Source organism: Lacerta agilis, chromosome 5 (genome assembly GCF_009819535.1).
Source record: "Lacerta agilis isolate rLacAgi1 chromosome 5, rLacAgi1.pri, whole genome shotgun sequence".
NCBI classification, from domain to species: domain Eukaryota; kingdom Metazoa; phylum Chordata; class Lepidosauria; order Squamata; family Lacertidae; genus Lacerta; species Lacerta agilis.
The window spans coordinates 79,817,969-79,845,723 of NC_046316.1; the positions used below are offsets into that span (position 1 = coordinate 79,817,969).

Genomic DNA, 27,755 nt, shown 5'->3' on the forward strand with positions numbered 1-27,755 from the left:
CAGCGAGGCCTAACCAGCATGCACCAGGAAGCAAACCCATGCAAGAAAGGGGCAGGTAGCTTTTTTACCATCTGTTTTGTTTTCTACCCAAGTACTTATGGCCTCTGCGGAAGCTTTCGTATCTTGGAAATTCACCAGCTTTACAACTGTCTGAAAGAATTCCTTGTTGCTATGGAGATACTGTTCTTTCACCATGAATCCTTCTTGAAGGTAGAGGGCATTGGCAAGATTAAATGTAAATGCCTTTCCTTCTGAGGGGACGGAGAACAGTGTCTGGAGAGGCGTGAAGGCTTCACCTGAAGAAAATAAGTGTTAAGAGTTAACATCTTCATTTGAAGAACACAAACCAGCTGTGTAATAGGGTAGTTATCCAATACAGACATGCGTTCATAATCCCCGCTTCCTGGCCAAGGTGCTCCCCAAGGTAAGTCTGCAGTAAAGATGAAGAGACACAACACAAATGCTATTATACCTGGAGCAAAAAAAAAGAGTAAGAATGGGGAATGGCAGAATCACCTCTCCCAAGAACCGAATTTGCTTTTAAATGAGCCAGACACTCAGGCACAATGAGAGCATAGCCTTGATAAAAAACAACAGACGGGTTGGTCCAACATCCCTATCTATTAAGTTAGCATTGATCTGAGAGCCAGAATAGTGCATAGCAGGAATGGGGAAACTTTCTCAGGTTGAGGGCCACATTACCTCATGGGCAATCACCCAGAGGCCACTAGCGTGTGGCACTAGAGGCAGAAATGGGTGGAGCAACAGGTGCCAACCCTCCAACATTACTCTGATGAAAATAGGGACGTGCTAGTCATTCATTCATTTATTTTACCCTGCCCTCCAGCTGTTGTTAGACTACATATCCCATCAGCCACTGGCCATGTTGATGAAGGCTGGCACTGGTTTGAAGAAGGTTGGATTAGGAGAAGGGAAGCCCATGTTCCTTTTCAGCCATGAAGGTCACTGGGTGCCTCTGGTTGGAACCAGGCACCATCTTTCAGCCTAACCTACCTGACTGGTTTGCTGTGAGGATAAAGTGAGGTGGGGGGCAGCTATGTGTATTACCTTGAGCTCCTTGGGGGGGGGGAGCAGGATCACAATGTAATTAATGAATTGGCCATAAACCAAGCCAGCTCTGCCAGTGATGCAATCTAGACAGGTGGCTAGAGTGACCCAGTTCAGAAGCCATCTGCCAAGCCACAAGTGGTGCAGACATTTTTATAATCTGCTTGCCACATGGCCGGATCCTTGGCCCTAACCGAGGTAAAGGAAAACTCTGAGTAGCAAGACAGCACAGCTAGCCCATATCAATGCTATGTAAGCATGCAGTGCATTTCTAATAATAATTTTAAAATGCATTACACTTTTTAAAACCTAGCATATGGGTTAACGCCATCAAATTATTTATCATCCTAGTGCACAGTTTTTAACAATCATGCTACTTTGCTGTCTATCTTCATGCCCTCTAATAAAATGCATCAACTTGGACATAAAAACTACAGGCCATATCCTCTGGAATCATTCCATTATTGAAGGCGCATCAGCATTTTCTCCTCTTAATAGTCTTGAATGTTTGCTTCTTTTTATTGCAGAAATCTAGCCCTTGCAGATTTAACAAGGGCCCCTTAAATTTTCCTGGATTCAAACTTCATGAATGTATCCTTGAAGGATGCCTGTTCCAGGAGTCTTGAAGGATGCACAGGTCTTCTGAAATGGTTGTGGTAAGCTTGTGAAATTGACATGGTCTCAATGAAAGGGTTAGGAAGGCCTGAACTCCCTCACCATAGCCCAGACATTCAAAACATTGTACAGTGGTTCCCAATATTGCTGCCAGGTTTGAGACAGGGGGCTAGTCAAGTTGCACTGTGTGGGCCGGGGCTGGGGTTGTGCCAGGGGGCAGAGCCAATAGAGCAGGTAGGCTTCCCTCGGATCCACCCCTTGCCCATTTAAGCAGCCAGCACCTGGGGCATTACCTGATTTTTATTAAAAATGTACTGTGTGTGCATGCTCGCATAGCATTGTTATGGCTATGCCATCTTGCCACTTGCAGTTTTTCTTTTGCTCAGTTTGCGGCCAAGGCTCCGGCCATGCGGCAAGCAGATTATAAGAACTTCTGCATCGCTTGAGTGGTGAAAAGTTCCAAGGACAATGCTCTCAGGGTTAGATTACCTGGATGAGAAAGTATTGGAAGCTTGCAGAGCGCAACCCTACGCATGTTTTCTCAGAAGTAAGATTGCCTCCAGACTGTCAGTATTTTGCAGGAGGGATTCAAGAGGAAAGCAGAAATATAGGTTTGCACAATTCAAGGGAGAGCTCTGTCGCCTTGGCGTAACAAATCCACTTAAAAATAAGTTGGTTGCAGTTAGGAAGATGATAGGAAAATGCACCTCGGAATGTGGAGTGAACGGATTATTTACAGGAAGATGTGTAAATACCCTGCAATCATTTCAGGATGAATATTCATTCCCTTACAACCTCCCCACAAACAAATCACAATGAAAGCTCAGTAAAGTATCAACTACCACCCTTTCCTATAATTAACTGACCACTGGAGTAGTCTAACAAAGGAATGGTTTTTCAGCACAGCTGTCCTAATAGCACATATCAGAGAATCAAAGAACTGTACAGTTGGAAGGGACTACAAGGGCCATCCAGTTCAATGCAGGAATCTTTTGCACAAGATGGGGGGTCGAACCCACAACCATGAGTAAGAGTCTGATGCTCTACCAACTGAGCTATAGTCATACTTATTGCTGGAGTAAGAAGTGTGGGGAAGTTGATGGCAGCAGCAATAGACCAGTAAAATATAAGAGAAACACAGCTGTGCAGGTCTTATAGGGTTCCTTTTATGATGGCCATCTCTATTGCTTTAAAATGTGATAAGTCATGTCTGGTGCATTGGGGGGCCCTCCCGCTCATTCTGGTGAGCAGGACATTGGACTTCTGCCCCAAAGCACAATATTGTTCTGATGGCATCACAACAGAAACCCCATAGAGCAAGAGGCAGAATGGTCCATGGACTACAGTCGAGACCAGAGAGAGGGACAGCAGCTTGTCAACAGGCAAGCATTCCTATTCTCTGATGACAGACCCCCCGGTCCTGAATCTGAATTATCCTCATTTCATGCCACAGGTTGTTCATTTAATACCACGGTGGCTGCGTAAGACCAAGGCTGATAAAGTGCATTCTTTCACACTCCTTCTAATATCACTTCATGTTGCCATCTAGCAAGTCAGATGTTGCATTTCTGAAGCAATAGAAAGTCCTGGGAGCTCCAGCAGGGATTAAAATAAGCTTAAATAAGGAGAAAGCAAGATCTGTTAAGTTTAAGAGCGAGCTGAAAACATCCAAGCGCTGTTCTGATGACATATAAATTTATCTTTCAAAATGACTCTCTGCACAATTTTCAGAACTGGTGTTACAGAAGATATTGAAGCTTTAAAAAAATTACTTCATGTGTTAGCCATCCTGATCTTTCCTTCATGAAAGACTTACATGTACTCTAATAAACTTTCTCCCCTCTTAAAGGCACATATCCCTTTTAAAGTGATTTATGGGTTGGTTTCCTATTTGGGTTTTTCTTCTAGTGGTGAAATGTGCACTTGAGGCATAACCACCAACTTTTTTATTAACAAGGAGACAATCAAAACCTTATATGGTGGAGACGCATGTGTGCATTGACCACAAAGTTTGGTTCAGACTCTAATTTGGTGCTCCTTAAAACAACCTAGCGGGACCCAGGTGGCGCTGTGGGTTAAACCACAGAGTCTAGGGCTTGCTGATCAGAAGGTCGGTGGTTCGAATCCCTGCCACGGGGTGAGCTCCCGTTGCTCGATCCCAGCTCCTGCCCACCTAGCAGTTCGAAAGCATGTCAAAGTGCAAGTAGATAAATAGGGACCGCTCCAGCGGGAAGGTAAACGGCGTTTCCGTGCGCTGCTCTGGTTCACCAGAAACGGCTTTGTCATGCTGGCCACATGACCTAGAAGCTGTCTGCGGACAAACGCTGGCTCCCTCGGCCTATAGAGCGAGATGAGCGTCGCAACCCCAGAGTCGGACACGACTGGACCTGATGGTCAGGGGTCCCTTTACCTTTACCTTTAAAACAACCTAATCCAGCAATTTAGAGGCTCCCCAATTTACCTGAGGGGTCCAGGCTTGCCTCATTTCCTCTGCTGCATCTCCTATAAGGAATAAACATGAACTAAAACTTTTTTTAAAAAAAAATATTGAACAAAAATGTGTTTGATTTTGAAGCATGGTAGCCCCTAGACTGCCAGATTGCAGGCACGTTGGTCCATGGGGTTTTATGTTGGAAGATGTGATTCACCCCACCCCACCCCAGGACTTAACTTTAGCTACGGCTATTTTTAATATGGCCAAACTGAGTGGAATTTGCAGGCATGGTTGCCCCTTCTGAGAGCATGAATCCTGCCAAATTTCAGAAGGATAACTGATTTCAATACAAGGACAGCTATTACAGTTTTGGGGTGGGCGATAAACAAACCACTTAATCTCCCTTTGTGTTTTATGGACCATTGTTCTGAAAAGAGCAGATGTGAAGGAGGTTGCCTCTGGATATGGAAACTGCTGGGTTTCAGGCAAATAGGTCTGGGGGCATTTAAAGCTGATTTTTGGGTAGGAAGACCAGATGCCTACAGGAAGCTCAAAAGCAGGACCTGGGTGAAACAGCACTAATCCCACTTGCTGTTCCTAGCAAGTGATATTCAGAGGCATAATGTCTCCCACAGTGGAAACAGAACATAGTCATCATGACTAGTAACCGTTGATTGCCTTTATTCTATTTTAAAACCATCCAAGTCTATGACAATCACAGCCTCTTGTGGGAGCAAACTCCACTGTTTGCGCACTGAGTGAACTTTGTTTTTTCTGTCATGAATCTTCCAAAGTTCAGCTTCATTGGGTTGCCCCACGTTTTTGTATTATAATTGAGGGAGGAAAACATTTTTCTATCCATTTTCTCCACATCAGGCATATTTTTGACAACCCCGATCACGTTCCCCACCCACCTATTGACTTTTTTTTTCTAAACCAAAAAGCGTCAAAGGTTTGCTCCGACCCTTTGAGCATTATGGTTGCCCTTTTCCAGCTCTACAATATCCTTCTTGAGGTGAGGTGACCAGAAAGATACACAGTGTTCCAAGTACCGCCTCACCATAGATTTGTATAATGGCATTCTAATATTGGCAGTTTTATTTTCAATCTCTTTGCTAATTATCCCTAACAAGAATTTTGCCCTTTTCATAGCTACCACATACTTGGCCAACACATTCATCAAGCTATCCACTGACCTGGGGCATTCCGTTTTCCATTTTTCTCTGCCAGGTGACAATGTTTTATTTATTTCTGGAATCCTTATAATAAAGCTATGTTTGAGCAGCTAAAAGAAATATTTAGTCATTTGTGAAGAATGATGGGATAGAGGAAGATAGTCTGGCTACAGATCAGGAAACTGGGAAAAGAAATATGCGGATTATTAATCATGTCTGGATGACTTACCTTTACACCTGGGACGCCCCAGTATAAGATGGTTGTTGTTGGGATGTGAATAAATGTTAGGAAAGGATATGTTTATTAGATATTATTCTTCTTTCTTCACATTTGTGAGTTCAACAGAGTGCATCCAATTGCATCTTAAAAGGAAGCTTAGTTTTAGCCTTTTAGTTTAAGTAATCCAGGATGCTCCAAGGCATTACAATCTTGTAAAAGGTAAAGATAACATTTTCTCATCCAAAATACTTGTTGAAGAATAACACATACAGCAGCTTTGTTCAGGCAGGCTTAAAATGGTAATTCGGTTACGAAGACATACTTAAGTCTAGCTTAAGATGGAATCTGAGCATTGGACCTTAGACTTAGCCTCTGAAAAAGAGAATGTGCCCAGGCAGGTAGGAGAATATGGCTACACCCTCCCCCATCAGGGCACAGTGAGAGTTTCTCTCACAGTGTTCTCTCTAGCAAACTTACAGGAAAACTCCATGAGCTTCAGCTCCTATCAAGTGCCTATCTAGCAAGACACAAATTGTTGGTTTGAGTGCATTTTAAATATCCCACAATGATAAACAGGGTAAGTTCATACAATCTATTTACTGGGCCTTTGTAAATCAACGAGATACTCATTCTCTCCACTGTGCAGAGGATAGCCTAAGCATTCAATGAAAATGGTTGGTTGTGTGAAAGACCATACGTGTGAAAGAGTCCATGGTTGAATATCTGAATGATCAGGTATCAGTCAACATAGAACACGCATCTCATATGTTTACACTGAAGTGTAGGTGGCTTCCCACGAGGCAAGACACAGTGATAATAGCAAGAACCTTTATTGAACCACATAACTGGGAAACAGGGGCAAAGCAACTGCTTATATACATTCCTGAAAGCCTGGGCCACTCCCACTCCCAGTGTGATTGGCTGTCTGAACTTCCAAGCTGCGAATTACAACTCAGAGGTCAAGGGCCAATAGCAGAGGCCCAAATCCTGAAATGTTCTGTGACTGGACATCATGTATCGAATCAGAACACAGGAACTCAGAATCCTTAGTCCAGACTCAAGCTCAGGCAAACACAGACCACTAAATACATAACGTACACCATCTACATGGTAGAGGAGGTGGAATGGATTAGTCATCCGACATGTGCAGACCCACAAAGGTGTGAAAACAGGGACACATACTTTTGATGTAGCCTACCATGTCTGACCTTCTTCATGGATCACTGCCTTACTTTCTTAGGCTCCATGATCACCAAGATCAAACCTATCAATTCTTCAGGAAATCAGCCCTGGGTGCTCACTGGAAGGACAGGTCCTGAAGCTGAGGCTCCAATACTTTGGCCACCTCATGAGAAGACAAGACTCCCTGGAAAAGACCCTGATGTTGGGAAAGATTGAGGGCACAAGGAGAAGGGGACGACAGAGGACGAGATGGTTGGACAGTGTTCTCGGAGCTACTAACATGAGTTTGACCAAACTACGGGAGGCAGTGGAAGACAGGAGTGCCTGGCATGCTCTGGTCCATGGGGTCATGAAGAGTTGGACACAACTAAATGACAACAACAACAACAACCATGCCTGACATTGGCAGCTGGCATGCCTGTGCACCTGCTGGAGCTCAAATATATGTAGAAGGCAACCGCTAACCAGAGACACCCAATCTGACCAGTAAAGCAAAAGATGGTTGCTCACTGCTGCTCCTCACTGAGAGAGCAAATGAGAGGGAAGAGGACAGAGGTGGAGGACAATTGCTGAAAAGAAGAAACGGGTACCATGGCCAAGATCTCTTTCATGCCCCTCTTTATATCTTGGAGAGTGGCATTTTTACAAAAACACAGCAGTGTGAAGCCAATCAAGCATTAAGCCTGTTCCATCAGTAGATTGTGTGATTGCATGTACTGCATAGACGTTCCAGAGACCTTCCTTTTGTGTCTGTGATTGATAGCAAGGCATTTGGAGGAATTTAGAGGAAAGAGGGCTTATTTCATAATGTATTTTCTAAAGGGGGAAAAATGAACCATAATAGTAGGCAATCATCTGCTTGAATGGGTGGATTTACATCTTCAGTGAAAGGGCTAAAAGAAATGCCGCAAAGATGCCCATCTGTCTTTAGGTTTTGTTTTTTAAATTATTTGCCACGGATGTCAAAGGATTATTATTATTATTTTTCAAGTAAACTCAGCTATGGCAGATGTGTTCCTTGCACACTGGGGTTGATTTGTAGATTTCATTTGGCCCAGGCTGCATTTGAGATACAAACAATTATATCCAGTTATTACATTTCCTTAGACCTTGCATTTGAAAGCAGCCTTCAGTTATCAGACCTTTTAGCTTCATAGGAAGCAACGTTTGTTTTCTTTTCTTTTGTTTGCTTTTGCTTCTGCACAAGATACAGAAAGCAAAATGTCATGTTGCATGCCAACAAACAGGAGGTAGGGCTTATACCTCCCCTATTAAATAGTGGGTGGACATAGCAGACGACACAGTGATTCTCCAAGCAGCTCTGTTTATTCTCAGGCTGGAACAGAACTGAACTGAAGGGCTCAGCAGCTTGCTTATATAGAACTCAGCTACAAGCAACAGTAACAACTTTCTGTAGTTACCCAATCCCTGAACGTCACTTTCAATCCCTCATTTGCATGTGTGGACCTGAGTGAGAACTGCAGCAGAGTGAACTATATACACACACCCCTAGTGGCCTAGGGTGAGAACTTCAATACATAACATCCCCACTGTGCAAGTCACTCACAGTGAGAAACCTCAGAAAACTTTGGTGATATCTACGTTTTCTACTGGATGAACATAATCTTGCAGAACACTTGGGATTTGAAAAGGCCCAAGTGTAAAGACATTTTCTTGCAGAACACTTGGGATTTGAAAAGGCCCAAATGTAAAGACATTTTGAAATGTGATAGAAATTTAGTATTATATGCCACAACAGCAGCAACAGTTGTAATAGCAAAGAACTGGAAATTGGAAGAGCTACCTACTATTGAACAATGGCAGATGAAGATGTTGGAATATATGGAGCTGGCGGAAATGACCGGGAGAATCCGTAACCAGAGAGACGACGTGGTGGAGAAAGAATGGGGAAAATTTAAATTGTATTTTAAAAAGCATTGTAATATTTAAAAGTTAATTTTTATTGGTAAAAGAAGGATAGGCTGTCAATGTACAAGTTGAAGTAAATAATAATTTTAGGAAATTATAAATTTTAGAAATAGATTTCGAATTTGTGTTAGTTGTTAATAGTTACAAATTTAAATAGTTTGAATTTTAAGATTGTTAGCATTCATAAAATATGGGAGAAATTAAAGTTGGAAGTTACGTGAAATATTCTTAAGGGACGCAAATAAGGGGAAACAGGAGGAAGTCCGTAAAAGATGATAAGAAAATGGAGTTATTTTTAGTATGATGATGTATTTTTTTCTTTTTGGGTTTATTTTTTGATGTTTTTCTTTTTTATTGTGTTATGTTGTTTGTTGTTGTTAGTGTGTATTTGTAGATGTTTTTTCTTTTTCTTTTTTGAAAATACAATAAATATTATTTCGAAATTAAAAGACGCCTGCTTCTTGGGAGGAAAGCAATGAGAAACCTAGACAGCATCTTAAAAAGCAGAGACATCACCTTGCCGACAAAGGTCCATATAGTTAAAGCTATGGTTTTCCCAGTAGTAATGTATGGAAGTGAGAGCTGGACCATCAAGAAGGCTGATCGCCGAAGAATTGATGCTTTTGAATTATGGTGCTGGAGGAGACTCTTGAGAGTCCCATGGACTGCAAAAAGATCAAACATATCCATCCTTAAAGAAATCAGCCCTGAGTGCTCACTGGAAGGACAGATTCTGAAGTTGAGGCTCCAATACTTTGGCCACCTCATGAGAAGAGAAGACTCCCTGGAAAAGACCCTGATGTTGGGAAAGATGGGGGGCACAAGGAGAAGGGGACGACAGAGGATGAGATGGTTGGACAGTGTTCTCGAAGCGACTGGCATGAGTTTGGCCAAACTGCGGGAGGCAGTGGAGGATAGGGGTGCCTGGCGTGCTCTGGTCCATGGGGTCACGAAGAGTCGGACATGACTGAACGACTGAACAACAACAGTTGGTTTCCATATTGTATCGAAATTAGTCAAAGCGATTCATGACAAGTAGTATATAATATTTTTTTAAATAACCTATTTGCCTCTGTGCATACACCAATGATTATTTATTATTCCATTTATAATTATTGTATTTGCACCCCACTTCCCCCCTCCGGTTACTTACGAATACAAAACCCAATGTAAAAACAAAAGTGATTTAACTGTTACCATGCAACTTAGCAAACTAAAAGCAACAGCAAAACTCAAGAAGAGCAGATAGCTAGCCAGATCATTGCAAACTTTGGATAGTTACACTGGCTGGGTCTGATGAAACAGGAAGTGGCGGGGGAAAGGGAGCACCAGGTTTGGGAAGGCTGGTGCGGACACTCACCATCATTTCCTTGCAGGTTAAGAAGTTGCCTGATCTCATCGCGTGCTTTTCCCTTGGCTCCTAAATGGATTGCCCCGAGGGCCAACAAAACTCCAAGTGGAGAATAGAGAATGTTCTCATTTTTCTGGGACACAGAAAGTACCCGGGACAAATCCACTGCCAAGCGCGCGGTGCTTTCAGCCACAGGTTGGGAGGTATGGCTTCTGGTGAGGTGGATTCCGGTGACAGTAAGGAGAAGGCTCGGAAGTAGAGCTCTCCTCATTGTACTGCAGAATGCGTGGTAGCTCCTTGAGCTGTTGAATTGTTGAAAAGAAAATTTAATAATGCAGTCAAATTGCTTCCATTCCCTTTTAGGAATTATCCCCCCCCACCCCCACCCAACACAATGTGTTCTGAATTCTTCACTTAGATTTTGTTTCCAGAATAACCTCATACAAGAGACTGCTATTTTCAGAGCACACCCTCCCTTTTAAAGGGGGTTTTGTGCCTTCCCAGCATTGCACATTCTTATCCAACTAACCATTCTGCTGTCTTCAGGGGACTGGAGGAGGAAGGAAGGAATTGTAGTGTATTTGCAAACACAAGGCGTACTACATTCGATGTAAGCAAGTGTAAAAGGATGCACAATGCGAAGGGGAATAAAACACCTAGTCATAGCATATACACTGGTGGGTTCTGGTCATGTACACAGGGTTTTGGGGTTGTGGTGGATAGGAACCTGAGAAGAGCCCTGTTGGATCCAGCCAAAAGTCCATCTACTATAGTACCCTGTTATCACAGTAGCCTTTCTATGGAAAGCCTGCAAGCAACAAACCTCTTTCCACTTGTAAATGTTACCTTTGTACAATTGGCTGATTTCAACACCCACTCACCCTCTCTATCCAAACAAGCAAGAGGCATTGGCAGTGTTCAAGGACACATTCCAGCCAGGCAAAAATGCTCGGGGTCCAAAGCAGGACCAGTGAGGGCTGTGGCTTGCAGAGAGTTCCAGGCAAGAGAGGCCTGGAGGTGAACTGACAGGTTCTCAACCCCTGTTCTAAACTACGCAGGACTTCTTTATAAGTAACTGGGCTTTTAAGATTCTGCTCAGTGGGCAATATTCAGTTCCAAAGGAACAGCCACCTTCCTTCCACAAATGCAGTTTCTCTGACAAAGTAAAGCTTTCTTTCCCTTATGCTCTATCGCCAGCGCCTTTATCGCACCCATAAATCAAAGATCCATTTGAAAGACAGAGCGAATACAGACTCCTACGCCGTGTTAAAAAGGTGATGGAGACATTTTCATATCCTCATGAAGGGACGATGTCTGCAGTCGCAAGCCGCCAGCAGTATTTATTCTGAATGGCCATTTAAGACACTCCCAACATAACTTGATTTTCTTTTCCACTGATGGAAATTACCATGCTGGAGTTCCTGGCATCAATGATCAGCAGTGCTGTTTTGCCACTGGTAATTAATGGTTTCGTGGTAAATAATGGATGCAGCTGCAGAGCCATTTGGCGCATCCGTAATGCGAGGTCTGCTTCCCGCCGTTAATGAAACCGACATCCCAGCATAACCTGTGTTTAGGGTCGGTCAAGCTGTTTGGGGAGTAGGCGAGTGGGCAGATAAAGAAGAAGAAGAAGACAGCCCTCCTGTAGCATTGATCAGTTGTATAATGAAAGTGCGTGTTATGCAGGGTGGAGAAGAGCTATACTAGGGCTGAAATAAGTACATTTGCACTTGAAAATTCTCCTCCGAAAATTGGCAGGGGGTGAGGGAGAAGTGGAGAAGCAGCTTTGGGTATAGTTTAGAGTAAAGTGGCAGGAGAGGAGAGGGTGAAGCACATAACATAGTGTCACATTTTGTCCTTTAAGGCTGTCTCCCAAATATTTTCTTTAAGCTATGCCATTGGGCTGGGTATTAATATTTGTTTATTGCATTTATATCCCACCTCTCCTCCAAGGAGCTCAAGATGGTGCGCATGGTTCCACCCTCTCTTCATTTAATCCCCCACGACAACCCTGCAAGGTAGGTTAGGCCAAGAGGCAGTGACTGATCCAAGGATACCAGATGAGCTTCATGGCTGAGAGGGGGTCTTCCAGGTCCAAGCCCAATGCTTTCACCATTAAACCACACTAGCTCTCTTTATAGGTTTATTTATCAATACAAAACTTTGATATTCTGTCCATCCTCCAATTTGGGGATGGCTAACAACAAGAATTATATTTTTTAAAAAACAGCTAGCCAAAATTAAAACAAAGTTTGCAATGTTTGCCTTGGCCCTGAGAGTTCTCCCATATCTTTAAATATGGGAAACAAGGAGAAAATAATCGCCAGCTGTGGTTTTTCCCATCTGACATATCTAATCAATTCTCGAACCTATTTTACTTCTTCTCTGCACAATGAAATAAGCTCTGCAATTCATAAGGCAGGTATGGGGAACCTTCAGCCCTCCAGATGTTGCTGAACTACAACTTACATCATCCATGGCAACATCTGGAGGGCCGCCGGATAATCAGACACACCACAAAGCAGAAACGACTGAGGATCCAACAAGTGCAGGAAACTGGTTTATTGGTCCAAAATTGTAACACATTTTGAGCAATGCCAGCTGCCCCAGCAAGTGTAAGTAGCTCGTTCTGGAGCTAGTCTTACAGTTTAAAACATATTGGTAAAAAATGCTTTATACCGGTGGGAGATTTTCATTGTTCCTCGTTTCATTGTTCCTCGTACTTTACAGCAGGGATAGGGAAGCTGAGGCCCAGCAGATGTTGGATTCCAACTCCCCATCAGCCCTGACTTCTGACCATGCTGGCTGGGGTTGGTGTAGTCTACGAACCTTTGGAGGGCCAGCCCTTCTCCACAAGCCAAAAGAGAAGCTAAAGTCCATTGCAGACCAAGTGAAGGGGGGGGGAGACACACTGTGTCCATGAATCACTTGTCCTGCATGGATGAACTAATTCAGTCCCTGCTTTGCTTCTTCATATTTCAGTACTGGGTAAGCCACATAGATGCCTCCAGCAGAGCTACCAAAGGCAGGATATTTCAGTGCGAGCTGGAACAACATCATTACTTATTTAGAAATGGACTCGTGTGAACTCTTCAGGAGCAGGATCACTTTCTGCTGCAAACTTACCGCAAAGAGCAAAGCAGAAGCCCCACAGAAATACTCCCTATAACCACGATGAAAGAAAGTAAAATGACATGGCAACGAAAAGTAGGCTTATAAGTCACTTGAGCTTTGCATTCATAGCTGCCACTATTCTGCCATCTTCCCCCTCCACTTTTTAATGACTTTATCAGGGCATATAAAAGGCACGTACCTGGAAAACGGCAGCATAATATTCACCATTCAGCGATTTGCAGAAGGTCTGTGCATCCAGCGTAGGCTGTCAAGTAATGCAAAGATCGAGGAGAAGGCCAAGGGCGTTTACATGGCAACATTTATTGGGAAAAGCCACTTGATTAATGAGGCGGGCGTGTAACAGGTGGTTGCTGAATGTGTTATGAAAGGCTGCTTTTCTTCCCAAAGTGCTGCACTGTTAGGTAAACCAAGCACCTCGGTTTGCAAGAGGCTCGAACATCAGGCTGTTTGTAAGCGTTCCAGCAGAATGGGAACGACAACCACAAATCTCACGAGAAGCCCCAGAACCCAGTCCAATTTGTTGCTGCTTTACCTTGGGTGTTATTGGCTGGAAAAGTTATTTATACAAATTGCTCCCCTAGTGAACGCTGGGACATTAATGGTCATATCCACCTGTCCAGTGAGCGCTCAGCTAGCTGAATGGTTTAATTGTGTATATCCTTACAGACACATGCATAGATACATTTTGAAACGGGCAGAAATGATGTAGGGGCGTTTAGGAATGAGTCTACACAGGGGTGTCTTACCCATAGAGGCTAGTGGCACAAAGCGCCCGGGCACCAAGTTCTGGAGGGCGCCAGGGAAGAGGCAGAGGCTGGATACGGCGCCTCCCGGCATCAACTCACCACCCTTGCCTGCCTCCACCATGCCGCGCCAAAGCAGCACTGCGTCCGGAGCCTCCACCTGCCATGGCCATCACGGCATGAAGCAGCCAGCTGAGCCGGGAGCCACCGCATCCAGCCTCCGCCTCTTCCCCACTGTAGGAGCTGCCCTCCAGCCACTGCCCGCCTCCTCCAGCCCCGCAAAGCTGTGCGCATTGTTGGCAGCGCTGTCCTCCCTAAAAAAGGTCGGCAACTCTGGGAAACAGGTGGGGGCGACGGGGGACACCAGAGGGATCTTTGCACCACAGCGCCGGATATGCTTAAGACGGCCCAGAGTCTACAGGTAGCAATTGGCCAGAGTCCTTGAGGGCTTAAGTTTGAGACAGCGTTCAGCATCAAAATCTATTTTTACTGAAAGCACTCAGTCCTGGTTTGAACAGAGCATAAGCAGAACGACAGGTGGAGGCCTTAATGAAATGCAGAAGTCTTATTCCAAGTCCAGGGCCAGGATCAGGTTTCAGGAGGCCCTGGTCAAAGTGTTCTCAGTGGACTTCCCCAGTGGGCCCTTCTAAAGGGTGCAGAGTCCTCCCCATGGTGGTGCTGGGCTTACCAGATAGCAAACAGAAATATGAAGAATTGAGCAATTGGGAAACTGAGAAACTGAAATTGACATATTTGCCCATCCCTAATCAGTGCTGTGCCTACTTAACATTGTTTTGTCCTTTTGCTGCTGCCACCAAAGTTTGTGAAGTCTTAGCAAGCCCCCCACTCCCCCCGAAAAAAAAGACTTGGGGGCTGATCCGGTTCCCAGGATGGGGGTTGGCCACTCCTGCCCTATTTGGAAATTGTATTGGGCAAAAACAAACGATCATGTGAAATCAACCTCACCTAGAGGAGCAATAACTTTGGATTTCTGAACCTTTGTTTTCAGAATGGTTAAATATTCATTACATGAGCAGAGGACTGCATAAATATCTTTAATGAATTGCTATTAAGACAATCTTCTTCAATAAAGGAAATGGCTTCCAGTTCTTGTCTGCTTTTTCTCAAGTACATAAACAAATCACAAGTACATGGCAGGCAGAAGGTTCAGACCTGCGGTGCTGACATTTTTCCCGTCATTTTTTTTTTTTTTTGCTGCATCTCAAAAAGCAGACAAACTTGTAATCCATAATAAATGTAAGAAAAGAAGCAAAACTTATACTGTACAACACAAATGCACTTTTTCATTCTGAATTCGGATTTTGAAGCTTCTTGTCATCCTTTGATTTGGTTAACTGTTCCTCAAACCATTTTTCTTCCAGGGTCTAGCAGTGCTGTGCAAAACCTTGCTCTGGCAAAGGAAAAGAAATATTGAGAATGAAGGGAAGAGGTTTGTACAACACAAAGACTCCTTGTTTCCACTTAGGTGAAGCATAGTCAAGTTTATTTAGTTTATACAACTTCTATCCAGTGTTAGTCATACTCCGAACAGATCCATTGTTTCCATTGGTTCCATTGATTCTCCATTCTTCAAAGCCCCAAACAGAAAAAGGTGACCTTACCTTAGGAACATAGGAAGCTGCCTTATACCGTGCCAGGCCATCGGTCCATCTAGCTCAGTATTGTCTGCACTGACTGGCAGTGTCTCTTCAGGGTTTCAGGTCAGGAACACTCCCAGCCCAACCTGAAGATGCCAGGAATTGAACTGGGGACCTGCTCTATCATTGAGCCATGTTCCTGGTGAGGATGTCTGGCTACAACCCTTCAGAAGCCCCATTATCAAGCAAATGTAGACCAATAATAAGCATGCAGTAGAGAGAGCAAAACCACACAAATGATCAAGGATGCATTAAGATATTAAGGGGAGAGGGGAACCAGATAGGCTTAAAAAAAACACATCAACATCAGAATTAGTTTATAGCTAATTCTTTGGTTAAGTTTAAAGAACTGGTGCAGAGACGAGGAGGAGAAGGTGATCTGGGTCAACTGTTCCCATCCAATTTGCGAGACAGAAGCAAGGGTTTTGCAAGAAAGCATTGTTAATATGATATATTATAACCTAACAAAATGTAATATCAATGTACTGGAGCCGAGATTATGTACAATGTATTATTTATTGGGTGTAATAGGCAAAGTTCTTTTTAAAAGAGAACAGGACATTCTGTGACTGCATAGGATGCAAGCTGTGTACTCTGAAGCAGTGCTATTTTTCTGGGGAAAGTGGTGCTGGAACTCGCCATGAACACCTCCTTTGTTCCCTTTATAATAGCAATGGTGCCCACCTGAGAGGTACTGGAACTGAGTTCTGGCGAGTTGTGGCTGAAAATAGCCCTGCTCTTAGCAACAGGGGGAGGGCACCTCAGCTAAGCTTAACACCCCTGGCAGTTCCTCTGGCATTTCACAGGGACACAGTCCAGTGGGAGGGGCAGCAATCCAAGTCCAGCGCCATAGCTTGCATGACAAGGTCGACACAATCCAGATGCAAGCAGAAAACCAGGACTGGTAGATGGCTCCAGGAGACAAAAGCAGGCATGCAAGCCATAGAATATAAAGCAGGTCAAATATATTCACACACACACACACACACACACACGGAGGGAGTTTATATGGTTAAGGAATTTGACATTAACAGGGGATGTTGGCTCCATCTGACAGATGAGGAAGACCAAGGTCCAGCAAGAAGTTGAGCACTCTAACCATTACACAACACTGTGTCTCAGTTTTCAGTTTTCAGTTCCATGGCAAAGCAATTGCATAGCAAACAGTGGGGGCTTCCTTGGCAGACAAACCCATGATTTCCAAGGGAATTTTATTGTTCCCTACCTTTTATCTAGGGAAAGCTCTCTCACACGCAGGGTCTGTAGACTTTCTTTAGAGGACTTACCTACCCAACCCCTTTATCATCTCAGAAGCTGTCTTTAGACTCCTTCCCCTGCCTGCTTCTCAACGGGCCAACGCTTGCCTCATGTCATCACCAGGTGGCATCCTTCATACCTACCTCCTTTTTTTTTTTGAAGAAAAGCTTGATTCATTTTCCTTTCAACTTCCCTTGCTTTCTCTCGTTTGTTATCCTGCCTCTGTTGCACATTTCCTCATGCAGCTGCCTTGATTTTTTTTCACGGTCCAGAATTTCTTTGGGGAATAAGTTCTTTTCATCAAATGCAGCTTTCAGGGCTACAGGACATAAATAAAGAAAATTAATAAATAACCCCATTATGACTGGACCGGTTCATCTTTATTTTAAGAGAGAGGGGGGGGGGAGAAAGAAGACTCATGGTGAATATGAAAATGAATGAGAGATAGAAAGCAATACAAAACACAGCCTATTTATTGGTAAGTCATCATCCTATAGCAATTAAGAAATAAAAACCCCTTTTGGTTTAACATGTTATGTTAAAGGCTTTCTGTGTTCATAGAAGCCCCAAAATGCTGGGAAATGAAGAAGAAGAAGAGTTTGGATTTGATATCCCGCTTTATCACTACCTGAAGGAGTCTCAAAGCGGCTAACATTCTCCTTTCCCTTCCTCCCCCACAACAAACACTCTGTGAGGTGAGTGGAGCTGAGAGACTTCAGAGAAGTGTGACTAGCCCAAGGTCACCCAGCAGCTGCATGTGGAGGAGCGGAGACGCGTACCTGGTTCACCAGATTACGAGTCTACTGCTCTGGTGAACCAGCTGAATGACAGCTGTTAAGTTGCACGTATCCAGCTGGCAAATAATACCACTCATATAAAATTCCATTCATATAGAATTAAAGGTAAAAAAGAGGGGGAAGGACCCCTGGACGGTTCAGTCCAGTCAAAGGTGACTATGGGGTTGTGGTGCTCATCTCGCTTCAGGCCGAGGGAGCCGGCGTTTGTTCACAGACAGCTATCTGGGTCATGTGGCCAGCATGACTAAACCGCTTCTGGCGCACGGAGGACTGTGACGAGTGCCAGAGTGCACGGAAACGCAGTTTACCTTCCCGCAGTAGTGGTACCTACTTATGTACTTGCCCTGATGTGCTTTCGAACTGCTAGGTTGGCAGAAGCTGGGACCGAGCAACGGGAGCTCACCCCGCTGCACGGATTCGAACCGCTGACCTTCCGATCAGCAAGCCCAAGTGGCTCAGTGGTTTAGACCACAGTGCCACCCGCTCCCCTGTACCTTGCCCCGACTCACTTCACTCGCCAACCCTGCCAACCCCTTTGCCAACCTCCATCTCCTTTTAAAGGAGTGGGGAGGTGCTTCGCAGAGCAGTTTGCTAACTACTTTGTGAAGCACCTCTCCCTCCTGGGTTAAACACCTGCGACCAGTGCTGCTTCCTTACTCTGCTTCCTGCTGTTGGTCCACCCACTGGAGGCCACACAAACCACAGGCCTAGATCTTTGTGTATATAAGAAGATGGCTGCAGTTGAACCATAACTCCAGTTACATATACAGGTAGGTAGCTGTGTTGGTCTGCCATAGTCAAAACAAAATAAAAAATAAAAAAATTATTCCAGTAGCACCTTAGAGACCAACTAAGTTTGTTATTGTTCAGTTACATAGGCTTCCATGTGAACAGACAAATCCAGGACTTAGGATTCACCACTGACTCCAAAATTATATTGTCCAGTTGGAGCATGAAAGAGCTTCATCTCAGAGGCTATATTCTTCCCCACTTGAATATTCCACTCACCCCCATCCATTTTAAGGGTGAGGAGAAGGGCTCAAACTGCATAGCAATATGACTTCCAAAGCAAACATTGAGGTTTACACGTTTTTATGACAATGAGAGATTGATCACCCTGGATACCAAAACAAAAACCTTCTGAAGCTTTAATGGTTGCAAACTCTTTACTGAAAGTTAACATGAAAGCTTATTTAGTCTTACTTAGCTTATTTAGTGCCTAAAACAGGAGTTTCATGAGGATTAATGAGAAAAATTCTGAAGTGCTTCATATAAATTTAATAATAGCATTTTGTATCCAAAGCTCCTGGGGAACAGGGAAAGATCCAAAATTTTGGCAAGATTAACGACAGCAAAGAGAAATCAGCATTTTGCCAACTGAGATCATGCACCTGGCTAGTCAAAAAAGCTCTTTGGGAATTGATCCAGCCTCCAAAAGGATTATATTTTAATTTTTTTAAATTGCTTTTTGGAGCCATGTGGGGGCTGTCATTGGGCTGCGCTGAATCATCAGCATAAACTCCCTTTTAATTCTCTCCTTTTTCCCCTCAGGGGGCTTTCCATCTAATTCTCTGTTGCCTCTTCTTATCTAGCTGGAAGATATATTTTTTCCTCTATCAAGTCAGGAGGGCTGATGCTGAGATATGAAAATAGCCTTTCTCCTGCACCAGCTCCATTCACTGTTATAGCCTACGAATGATCTGAGGAAACCTTTGGTGAAGAATCTGCTGTCACGAAGGCAGCCCTTTCTGAGCAGCACTATGCTAAACACTTCTTCTGATGTCCCCACAACTATTCTCCATCAATCAACAAAAGGGTAGGGAACCTTTTACAGCCTAAGCACCACATTTTTTTCTGAGCAACCTTCCAGGGGGCCACTTACCAGTGGTGGACATGGCTAGAGACCAAGATGAGTAGAGCAATGAACACAAAATTTACCTTTGTACAGTAGACTAAGGAGCAGGTGGGGCTTGTCAACCTGGGAAGGTAGCCCATCCAGGAGAAAGAAAACTCTAATCCTAAACCTCTGCTGCCTTGAGGGACATATTCAGGAGAAGAAAGGGCTAAGGAGTAAACCCTACACAAATCCAGAGTGAAGTCCCTAAGACGGTTGGATAGTGGCTTGTACACCTCCTTCCAGCAACTCCTGAAGCCAAGCTAGTACCAAATGTATTTCTCAACTTTCCTATGGACCACGTCACCAAGGCCCAGAGGGGAGTCTTGTTGTCTGGACAGCCCAGGATGTCCATACACACTGCCCAGGCTTGCAGCCCAAGGAGGTCACTTCAGAGCTGCTAATTCAGCCCCAGAGGTGCACTCCATTGTTTCTCGAGATGGACAGATGCCAGCAAGAAAAGTTGGTTAGTTTCTGCACACTCTAATGCACCCATCTTTTTCTTCCATCCAGGCAAGCAGGACACATTATCAGAATTCAAGAACACTCATCGGGGGCTGTTGGAGCAGCTTAGAAGTGTGTGTGTGACCTGGCTTGGAGTGCCACCTTCAGCCCTCAGACCTGTGGTTGCCCATCCTTGAGGGTACTTGTGTTGAGAAATCACACTCAAAAATTAACCAAGGGTGAGAGAGAGAAATGAGTGGAATTCTTCTGGGAGCAGTGGAAGGGTTTTTTGTCAACAATTAAAGTTATTTTATTTTTTTAAAGTGATGTTTGCTGTTAAAGAATTCAGTGGGCTTCATGGAATCTGGATAAAGCAGTTCATCAAGCCCCTTTGTGTTCATGCAAAAGACCTCCAGTGGTCAGCTACCAACAGCAAGAGGCAGCTCCCTCCTGCCGCTCCTACTTGGGGGCTGCCCATGAACACCTGCCCAGAGCACCTTCCTCGAGACTTTTGCTCTAGCCAGCAAAACAGTCCTCATATTGTTGGCTGAGAAAAGCTGCAAAGCAAAGGAGTCTAGCAGTTCCAAAATCCACCTGTGGCTGACTCAAGAAGACTTTAGGCAGGGACTGGACCACAAGCTCAACATCCGCTTCAGGCCATCCTGGATAACAATGATGAACACCTCACACAAGATGTTGCATGTACAGAAAAAAATCTCATGGGAGCAAATTCCACCATTTAACCATGCACAGTATATTCATTTGTCTGCCCAGTACTATCTGTCATGGTGGCGGTGGCGTATCTTCTATCCCAGCAGAGTAACTGAGCATCCACCATATCCTTTGATCCTTCAGTGGTCACAGCTTGAGTACAGGCTTGCTCTGCAAGTGCCCTAACCATTTGACCACGGCAAGTGACATATTTAACATGCCAACCTTGTTTATGGCTTGGATTGCATGCTTCCAGCAACTTCCTGGCTTGTCACATCCTCAAAGGCTTGCCAGTGGCCAAGTGACAAATTCTAGACTTTCCTATTACCGTTACTTTCTTTTAAGAGAGATAAGCTAGTGACCTTTATTTTTGCCTTTCGCTAGCAGGAGCTAAAGTAATGAGGATATAATGAAGGTCTACTTACTTGCCGAAAGGGTAGGCAGCCTTAAATCTTCAGAGTCCTTCTCCACCAACTTTCCCCCAAAGTATTTGTCAGGGTGCAGAAGAAAGTCGCTCTCATTCATTTCTGTCGTCTCCTCCAGGGCTTCAATATTTAATGACCTAAATACAACTTTTCAAACCAGAGGATTATTCCAAAGGCAGAAAATCATTTCACATATCAGCACAATTGCAGTTGAAGCAAAGCTAATGTTTTGTGCCTAATCATACTATGCCACTTCCACAACTGAGAAATATTCAGCTGGATAAACACAGATACATATGCAGCGAGATTCACTGGCCATTTTTTTTATTAAGTTCTGCCAAGGAAAACTCTTAATCTTCCGCATTGAGAAAGGGAGGGCCATAACCCTTAATTTTAATTAACAGGCAAGTTTTCCAAGCAAACATCACAAAATCTGTCATTTGCAAAAGATAAATATGATTCTTTTCATTGAGGTTTCCCATCAGTGGGAAGTTCTTGCCTAGTTCTTGCCATTTATCTCTCGGCTGGGATCCAACAAGCCACACTGGGGCTTTTCTGCTATTTCCTTCCCGTGACAGTCTCCTGCATTCCATCCCCCAAACCAATCCTGCCCCCTGCAAAAGGTGAGGGTGAGGGGAGTGAAGGCATGGCATTCTATGAGGTGTGAGCAGGGCTTCACCTCTCAGGTGGGTGCCATTGCCATTATAGGAGAACAAGGGAGGCATTCATTTGTGAATTCCGGCCCCTCTTTTTCTTGGAAAATAGCACTGGGTGTGAGGCACTACATCATGGATGGAATACATCAGCAGCCCACGCTGTATGCAGGCCCAGTGTAGGATATCCAATGCTGTCACAAAACTCCAACCTCCCATAGTGGTATCAGCAATTTCTACGAATGTGTGCATTCATTTCTTTGAGCTAGGGATGGGCAACCATTTTTTTTTTCTTTTATGGGCCTGATTTCCTCAGGTGAAATCTATCAGGAGTCACATGCCAACTGTGGGCAGGGTCAAAGTCAGTAATGGGTGGAGGCCCTTCTTCTTCTTCTTCTTCCCCAACCACAACAAGGACTGATGGCTCTTGCCATAGGTAAGGAACATAGGAAGCTGCCTTATATCAAATCAGAGCAATGGTCCATCTAGCTCACTATTATCCAGGTGTTTCAGGCCAGGAATTTCTCCCAGCCTGACCTGGAGATGCTGGGGGTTGAACCTGGGACCTTCTGCATGTAAGGTATATGTTCTTACCACTGAGCAATGGCCCCTCCCCAGATCTGACTGGATTGCTTGAGACTGCTTTTGAACTTGGGACTGAAGGCTGTCCTGCATTAGGCTGAAGGATGGCCCACCCTTGCTTTAAGCCAACAGATTGGCTGCATCCACAAAGATGCCCAAATGTTCCTGAATTCATCAAATTAATGGCATACCTGTTGGCTTTATCACAGCAGTTCTACTGAAGAGGGTATGTTTTCTTCTTTTCTGTGTTTTCCCCTCTTTGTATCTTTTACCTAATATTGTGTTGTCCCATATATTCAGCCTGGACAGACAGAAATCAGGAAGCAAAATCAACTGACATTCCACAATTTGTTTTATAGTTTTCCTGAACTGCCCTTCTGTGTACAAAGGACCACGACTTCTGAAGATGCATCCACACTTATTTAATGGTTTAAACATTCCACTAGGATTAGAGGCCAAATGGAATGTTTACCCTGAAGTGGAGTTCACTGTCCATCCCTCTCAGTCGGCTTAACAGGGCTGAACAAATCAGATGAATGAATCAAACAAATCAACCAAAGAAAATATTTCATAGCGCCAGTGTTGTCGGATTCCTTTAACACCCAAACAGAAGTTCTCAGGATGAGACAGAGGTGAATCTAAAGTTTGAGACCATGCTGTAAGGCTAAATCAAAGAATTGTCAAGAGACGAGGCTTCTTCACAGAAGAGGCTTCAATATATTTAAATATTTTAAATGAACAAAATAAATCTTTAATTGGTTTGCGGCACCAGTACTATGCACATTTAGCTGGGAGTCAGCACCGATGGAGCTGAATTACAGATAAATGCGCACAGGACTGCAGTCTTAATTATTTAAACAACTAAACCTCGATGTCATTTTTGATAATGTATGCATTTTTACGCACAACTCCTCCTAATACATGCATTTAATTTGTAGACATTTTGGGGTTGGGAAGCTGCGTCACAAAAACCAGAGGGTGCGTTTTGAAGAATAGCCTTGCTTCGGTTTGCATATTGGTTTGGTCAGAGCAAATCGGGCAGGGGGTGCATTGAAAACCAAATTCCTTTCCTGTTCCCGCCTTAGGACCATAGCTGTCAACTCCCCCCCCCCTTTTTAAAGGGAAATTCCCTTATTCCAAATAGGATTCCTCGCAAGAAAAGGGGAAAGTTGACAGCTGTGCTTAGGACATGAGACGACATTGAGCAGATCAGTCTCCTGAAACCAGCACACCAACCATCAGCACCGATCCTGCTGTGCGGATCCTCAACTGCTGCTGTGCTCAGCATCTTTTCCTGCCGAAGTGCATCATGCTCCAGGCATACGGGTCATAGGAATTATTCCCTGGGGGGCTGTGGCAGTATAGGAAGGTTACATTCTTTCACCCAAGGTTATTAAAATGTTTAATAATACAAAGCCTTCATTATGTTACATTAAGGAAGTTATTTAAAACTGAGGAAGCACTTAGCCAGAGTTTAATTTTACTGTTCTTATGCTCTGGCACAGTATACATTACGAAGCCCCATGAAAGATTTATACATTTTAGAATGTATGAGCTCACTCGGTATCAAAGAGCCTCGCACCTCTAACCTCTCAGCCGTTAGAAGCGCAAAATTAGACCAGTTTGTCATAAAGAGTATTTTTGTATATTGCTGCTATGAAATGAAGAAGCCCTGTTTCTAAAGCAGAACACAGCATGCTGTCATGGAATATCTGCACACAGGACTGCCACCTCCCTTACTCGTCCTGCTCCTGTGCTTTTATGCCATGGCCGAAGCTTTTCCTGCAATGTATTGGGCTGCTATGTGTCGGGGGCCAAATGAAATACTTGCCTTGTACAGTATACGCAGGATCAGGAGAGAAAAGGCAAGATAAAATCATTGGGTGGCCAGAACTGAACGCCGGATGCATCGCAATAATTACCAGTTACAATTTCTTGGAAAATAAGAGAGCCTTGATCCGGGACCCAAAACTTACAAGTGAGGATGGCATGTGAGTTTACCTGGGGAAATTCATTTCTCCACATTTCCACATCAGTTTGTGGTTTTAAAAAACCCACATTTTCATGAAAATTCAGCAGCAATTTAGTTTGAATTTCTTCTAATATATTTCTTCTGTTTGCATTGCCTAATATACACATTTCTGCAATGCAACACTTCCTGATATAATGCACTGTCGATTTTTTTTTTTTACTAATTTATGCTTCTTAATGCGTACATTATCCTAGTATATGCATTTCTGTGCACATTACTTGACTAGAAAACTGCATGGCAAAAATCTGAAGGATGGCTGTGTTTGGGCGAGTGCAAATTAGGTAAATTAAATGCAAATTGAATAGAATTTCTCTCCCATTCCTACTTGGGTGCAACCATGAAGAAGACTATTTCCCTGGTTGCCATCCTGAGATACCTCTGAAGTCAGAAGGGCATCTACTGCAAAACAGAGCTCTAGGGCCCTGCAGAGTTGGCTCATTTCAGAAAACATCTACTAGCCATTAATACCCACCTCGAAAGCGTAGAGGAAACGGCTTTTCTTCACTTGATGGCCCAAACACTCCTGGATCAGCATCATTTTTTTTCTCCCTCAAACCTTTCTGACTTGGACCCCAAGGAAAAACTGCTACTGGTGGGGTGGAGATTCTAATCTCCAACAAGAAATCCATTTCCTGGCCAGGCCTATTTAAAATATTATCTCTGAAAGGAAGCTCCTGATAATTATATACTTTGGCTCTGTCTTAATAGCCTCCCTTTTTCCAAACGTGTCACTGTAAATCAAGCTTTTAGGGAAATTACTTACACACATGCGAAGTTGTTGTTATCCTCTGTAACAGGTACAGCTTGTTCCACTGGAATAGGGGGAGGCTCTTCCTCTTCAACCGAGGATAAGGTGTTCTTTTTAATTTCATTCTCCTCCTCTGCGTCATACTTGTTTTCTTCCTTGGGGAAGGATGGAACGTGATTTCCAATCCTCCAATGTCCTTCCTAAGAAGGAACAGAGGGTACAGTACACACCAAACACGTATCAGAGCTTCTCAAGAGAGGTCCATCTCAGACCCTCCAAGTGTCCGTATTTTCCAGGGACAGTCCTAGATTTACAGAAGCCATCCTGGTTTCTGATTTGATCCCAGAATGTCCCATTTTTCCTTAGAATGTCCCTATTTTCACTGCAGAAATGTTGGAGAGTATGGCAGGATGTCCATATTTTCATCAGAGAACTGGTGGAGGGTCTATGTGTTCCATCTCCTGTTCAGGAGACTAAGGCTGCAGTCTCAACATTTTCGCTATTTTGGCAGGTGTTAAGTACCATCTGTGGGTGATTTTAATCATATTTTCTTTTCATGCGTAATATGCCGTAAAATTCATATTTACTTTCCATAAATTCTCCCATAGCTCACAATTAATATTATGACCCACATTCCTGTGTCCACTTAATCATACTTGATTTCACAAATTCCTCTTTTGTTTCCCACTCTAGCAGCAGTTTGTTCATTTTTGATAATACTTTTATTTTTGTGTCTAACAAATGCATTGTAATTTGGGATTTTTGTTCTGCAAATCCAATTTTCTAATCTATTTTAAACAGTTCGTTAATCTGGTGTATCTGTAGCCTAAGCAATGCATTAATACATTTTTTTGCCGGTAATTCCTCGGGATTGTTCAACCTTGGTTCCTCTCCTGTAAGATCTAGGATTTCTTTATATGTTAATCATTGTTTATCCATATTTGTTGTTTTCCTTCAGTTGAGGATATCCACATTGGTGTTTTCTTTTCTTATAGATTTTTGTACTTTTCCCATACTTGGTATAATTTTTTTTTCTGATCACATGGTTTGTAAATTTTTTAGACATTTTTGCTTTCCCATACCATAGGTAGGCATGCTGCCCAAATTGTATATCATGTCCTTCCAAATTTAACACTCTGATACTTTCCAACAATATCCAATATTGTATCCACCATAAACATGATGCCTCGAAGTAGATTTGAAAGCCTCCTCTTTCTTTTCTATCAAACATGACTTTATGTTTTATTCTGGGCTTCCTTCCCTGCCGGATAAACCTTGATATGGTTTTTTGCCACTCTCTGAAGCATACCTCTCTGGAAATTGTTTTGCCTACAACAAATATTGCCCTGCTGTTGCAATGCCTGAAGCTGCAAATTATGCCAGACATCAGAGTTCCAGAAACCATGGGGTGGTGTTGCTGGTTTTTTGAACAATCCAATAATGAAACCACTTTGAATTGGCTTAATAAATGTGAGGCCCTCATCTCCAAAGACGGGTTGGGCATTAACGTCCTAATAGCTGGTGTCTTAAAAGCTGCTACCTCTATAGCTAGCCAATGAGAGTGTATTAAAAAATAAGGTCATAGAGTTTATATCAGCTGTGTCTCACATTCAGGATTTGCAGTGCTCTCAACATCACTGCTTTATTTAGACAAATTATGACCCATCCAATTATTTCTTTGAGTTATATGTGCTTTGAGGAAAGCTTTTACCTCTCTGCAATTTCAAACATTGCCTTTGGCGCATTTAACGGGGAGATGTGCCAAAGTCCCTGTGAGTTGTTGCTTTATGTATTTTTGGCAAGGGAGAGAGAGCCTGGCACACTATATATGAGATTGCTCTTTATGCGCCTTCCCCTGGGGAAAGATCTCCGCAGGAATCCTTGACAACTTTTTATTCCTAAATGATGGTAATGAGTGCAACGTTGAGAGGAAGCAAATATTAATGTCAAAAACACAGTGAAAACAGCCACCTTCCTACCTGCCCAAATATTCCAAACGGAACGCCAGAAATATCAGTAAGAACAATGCTGCAGTCTGCCGAAGATGAGAGGATAAAGAGGCTGTTGTTTCGTACGCAGGTTTCCAGGTAAGTGATACAATCATCGTGCATCTGGAAAGATCTGATCAGAGGGGGTGGCTGGTAATTCACATTTTCTCCCAGAATAAGGCAGTAATCCTTGTGGGGGGGAGAAAAGAAGCAAGTGCTAAAGTTATTAGAAAGAAAGGACAGGGCTTGGGAATAATTTTTGGCTGGGGGCTGCATTGCAAATCTGAAATCGGTTAGTGGGTCATATCTAGTGCAGAAAGAGAGAGAATAGCCTATAGTGGGATGGGGAACTTTTCCAGGCCAAAGACCATATTCTTCTGGGGGCTTCTGAGCAGCTTCTGGGGGGCCAGAGGTTGGTGTGACCAGAGGCAAAAATGGGCAGATCGGTGGGTGTGATTCTAACAGTGGGCTACATTCCAGTCATTTAAAAGTCAGAGGTTTCTACTCCACACAAACACACTGCTCCATCATTCATCCAGTTCAAGGACATTTTCCAGGCAGGTAGAAGGCCCCCAAGGAGGACATGGATGAGGTGTACACAAAGGGTGTCACCTAGGGAAATGAGGTGTGGCCTAGTGAGCATCTCAAGTGTTATATAAAGAGGCCTGGAGGGCCACATTTGGCCATTGGGCTTGAGACTGAGGTGTAGTGTGG

At 43.6% G+C, this 27,755-nt stretch overlaps 2 protein-coding genes across 2 annotated transcripts in view; both read right to left on the reverse strand.

Moving 5' to 3' along the window:
* SERPINI2 (serpin family I member 2) overlaps positions 1 to 13,450 on the reverse strand; it is a 49,255-nt gene extending 35,805 nt beyond the window's left edge. Inside the window, exons 1-3 of the mRNA XM_033150588.1 lie at positions 13,288 to 13,450; positions 9,984 to 10,276; positions 69 to 296 (exon numbers count right to left, since the gene is read on the reverse strand). Coding sequence (XP_033006479.1) covers positions 69 to 296; positions 9,984 to 10,276; positions 13,288 to 13,316 — 550 coding nt within the window. The 5' untranslated portion in view covers positions 13,317 to 13,450. The remainder of the gene's footprint in view (positions 1 to 68; positions 297 to 9,983; positions 10,277 to 13,287) is intronic.
* Positions 13,451 to 14,893: 1,443 nt separating this feature from the next.
* Positions 14,894 to 27,755, reverse strand: part of WDR49 (WD repeat domain 49) — an 86,374-nt gene continuing 73,512 nt past the window's right edge. The window contains exons 14-19 of the mRNA XM_033150589.1: positions 27,033 to 27,230; positions 25,069 to 25,253; positions 22,465 to 22,574; positions 21,039 to 21,185; positions 16,911 to 17,086; positions 14,894 to 15,263 (exon numbers count right to left, since the gene is read on the reverse strand). Coding sequence (XP_033006480.1) covers positions 16,941 to 17,086; positions 21,039 to 21,185; positions 22,465 to 22,574; positions 25,069 to 25,253; positions 27,033 to 27,230 — 786 coding nt within the window. The 3' untranslated portion in view covers positions 14,894 to 15,263; positions 16,911 to 16,940. The remainder of the gene's footprint in view (positions 15,264 to 16,910; positions 17,087 to 21,038; positions 21,186 to 22,464; positions 22,575 to 25,068; positions 25,254 to 27,032; positions 27,231 to 27,755) is intronic.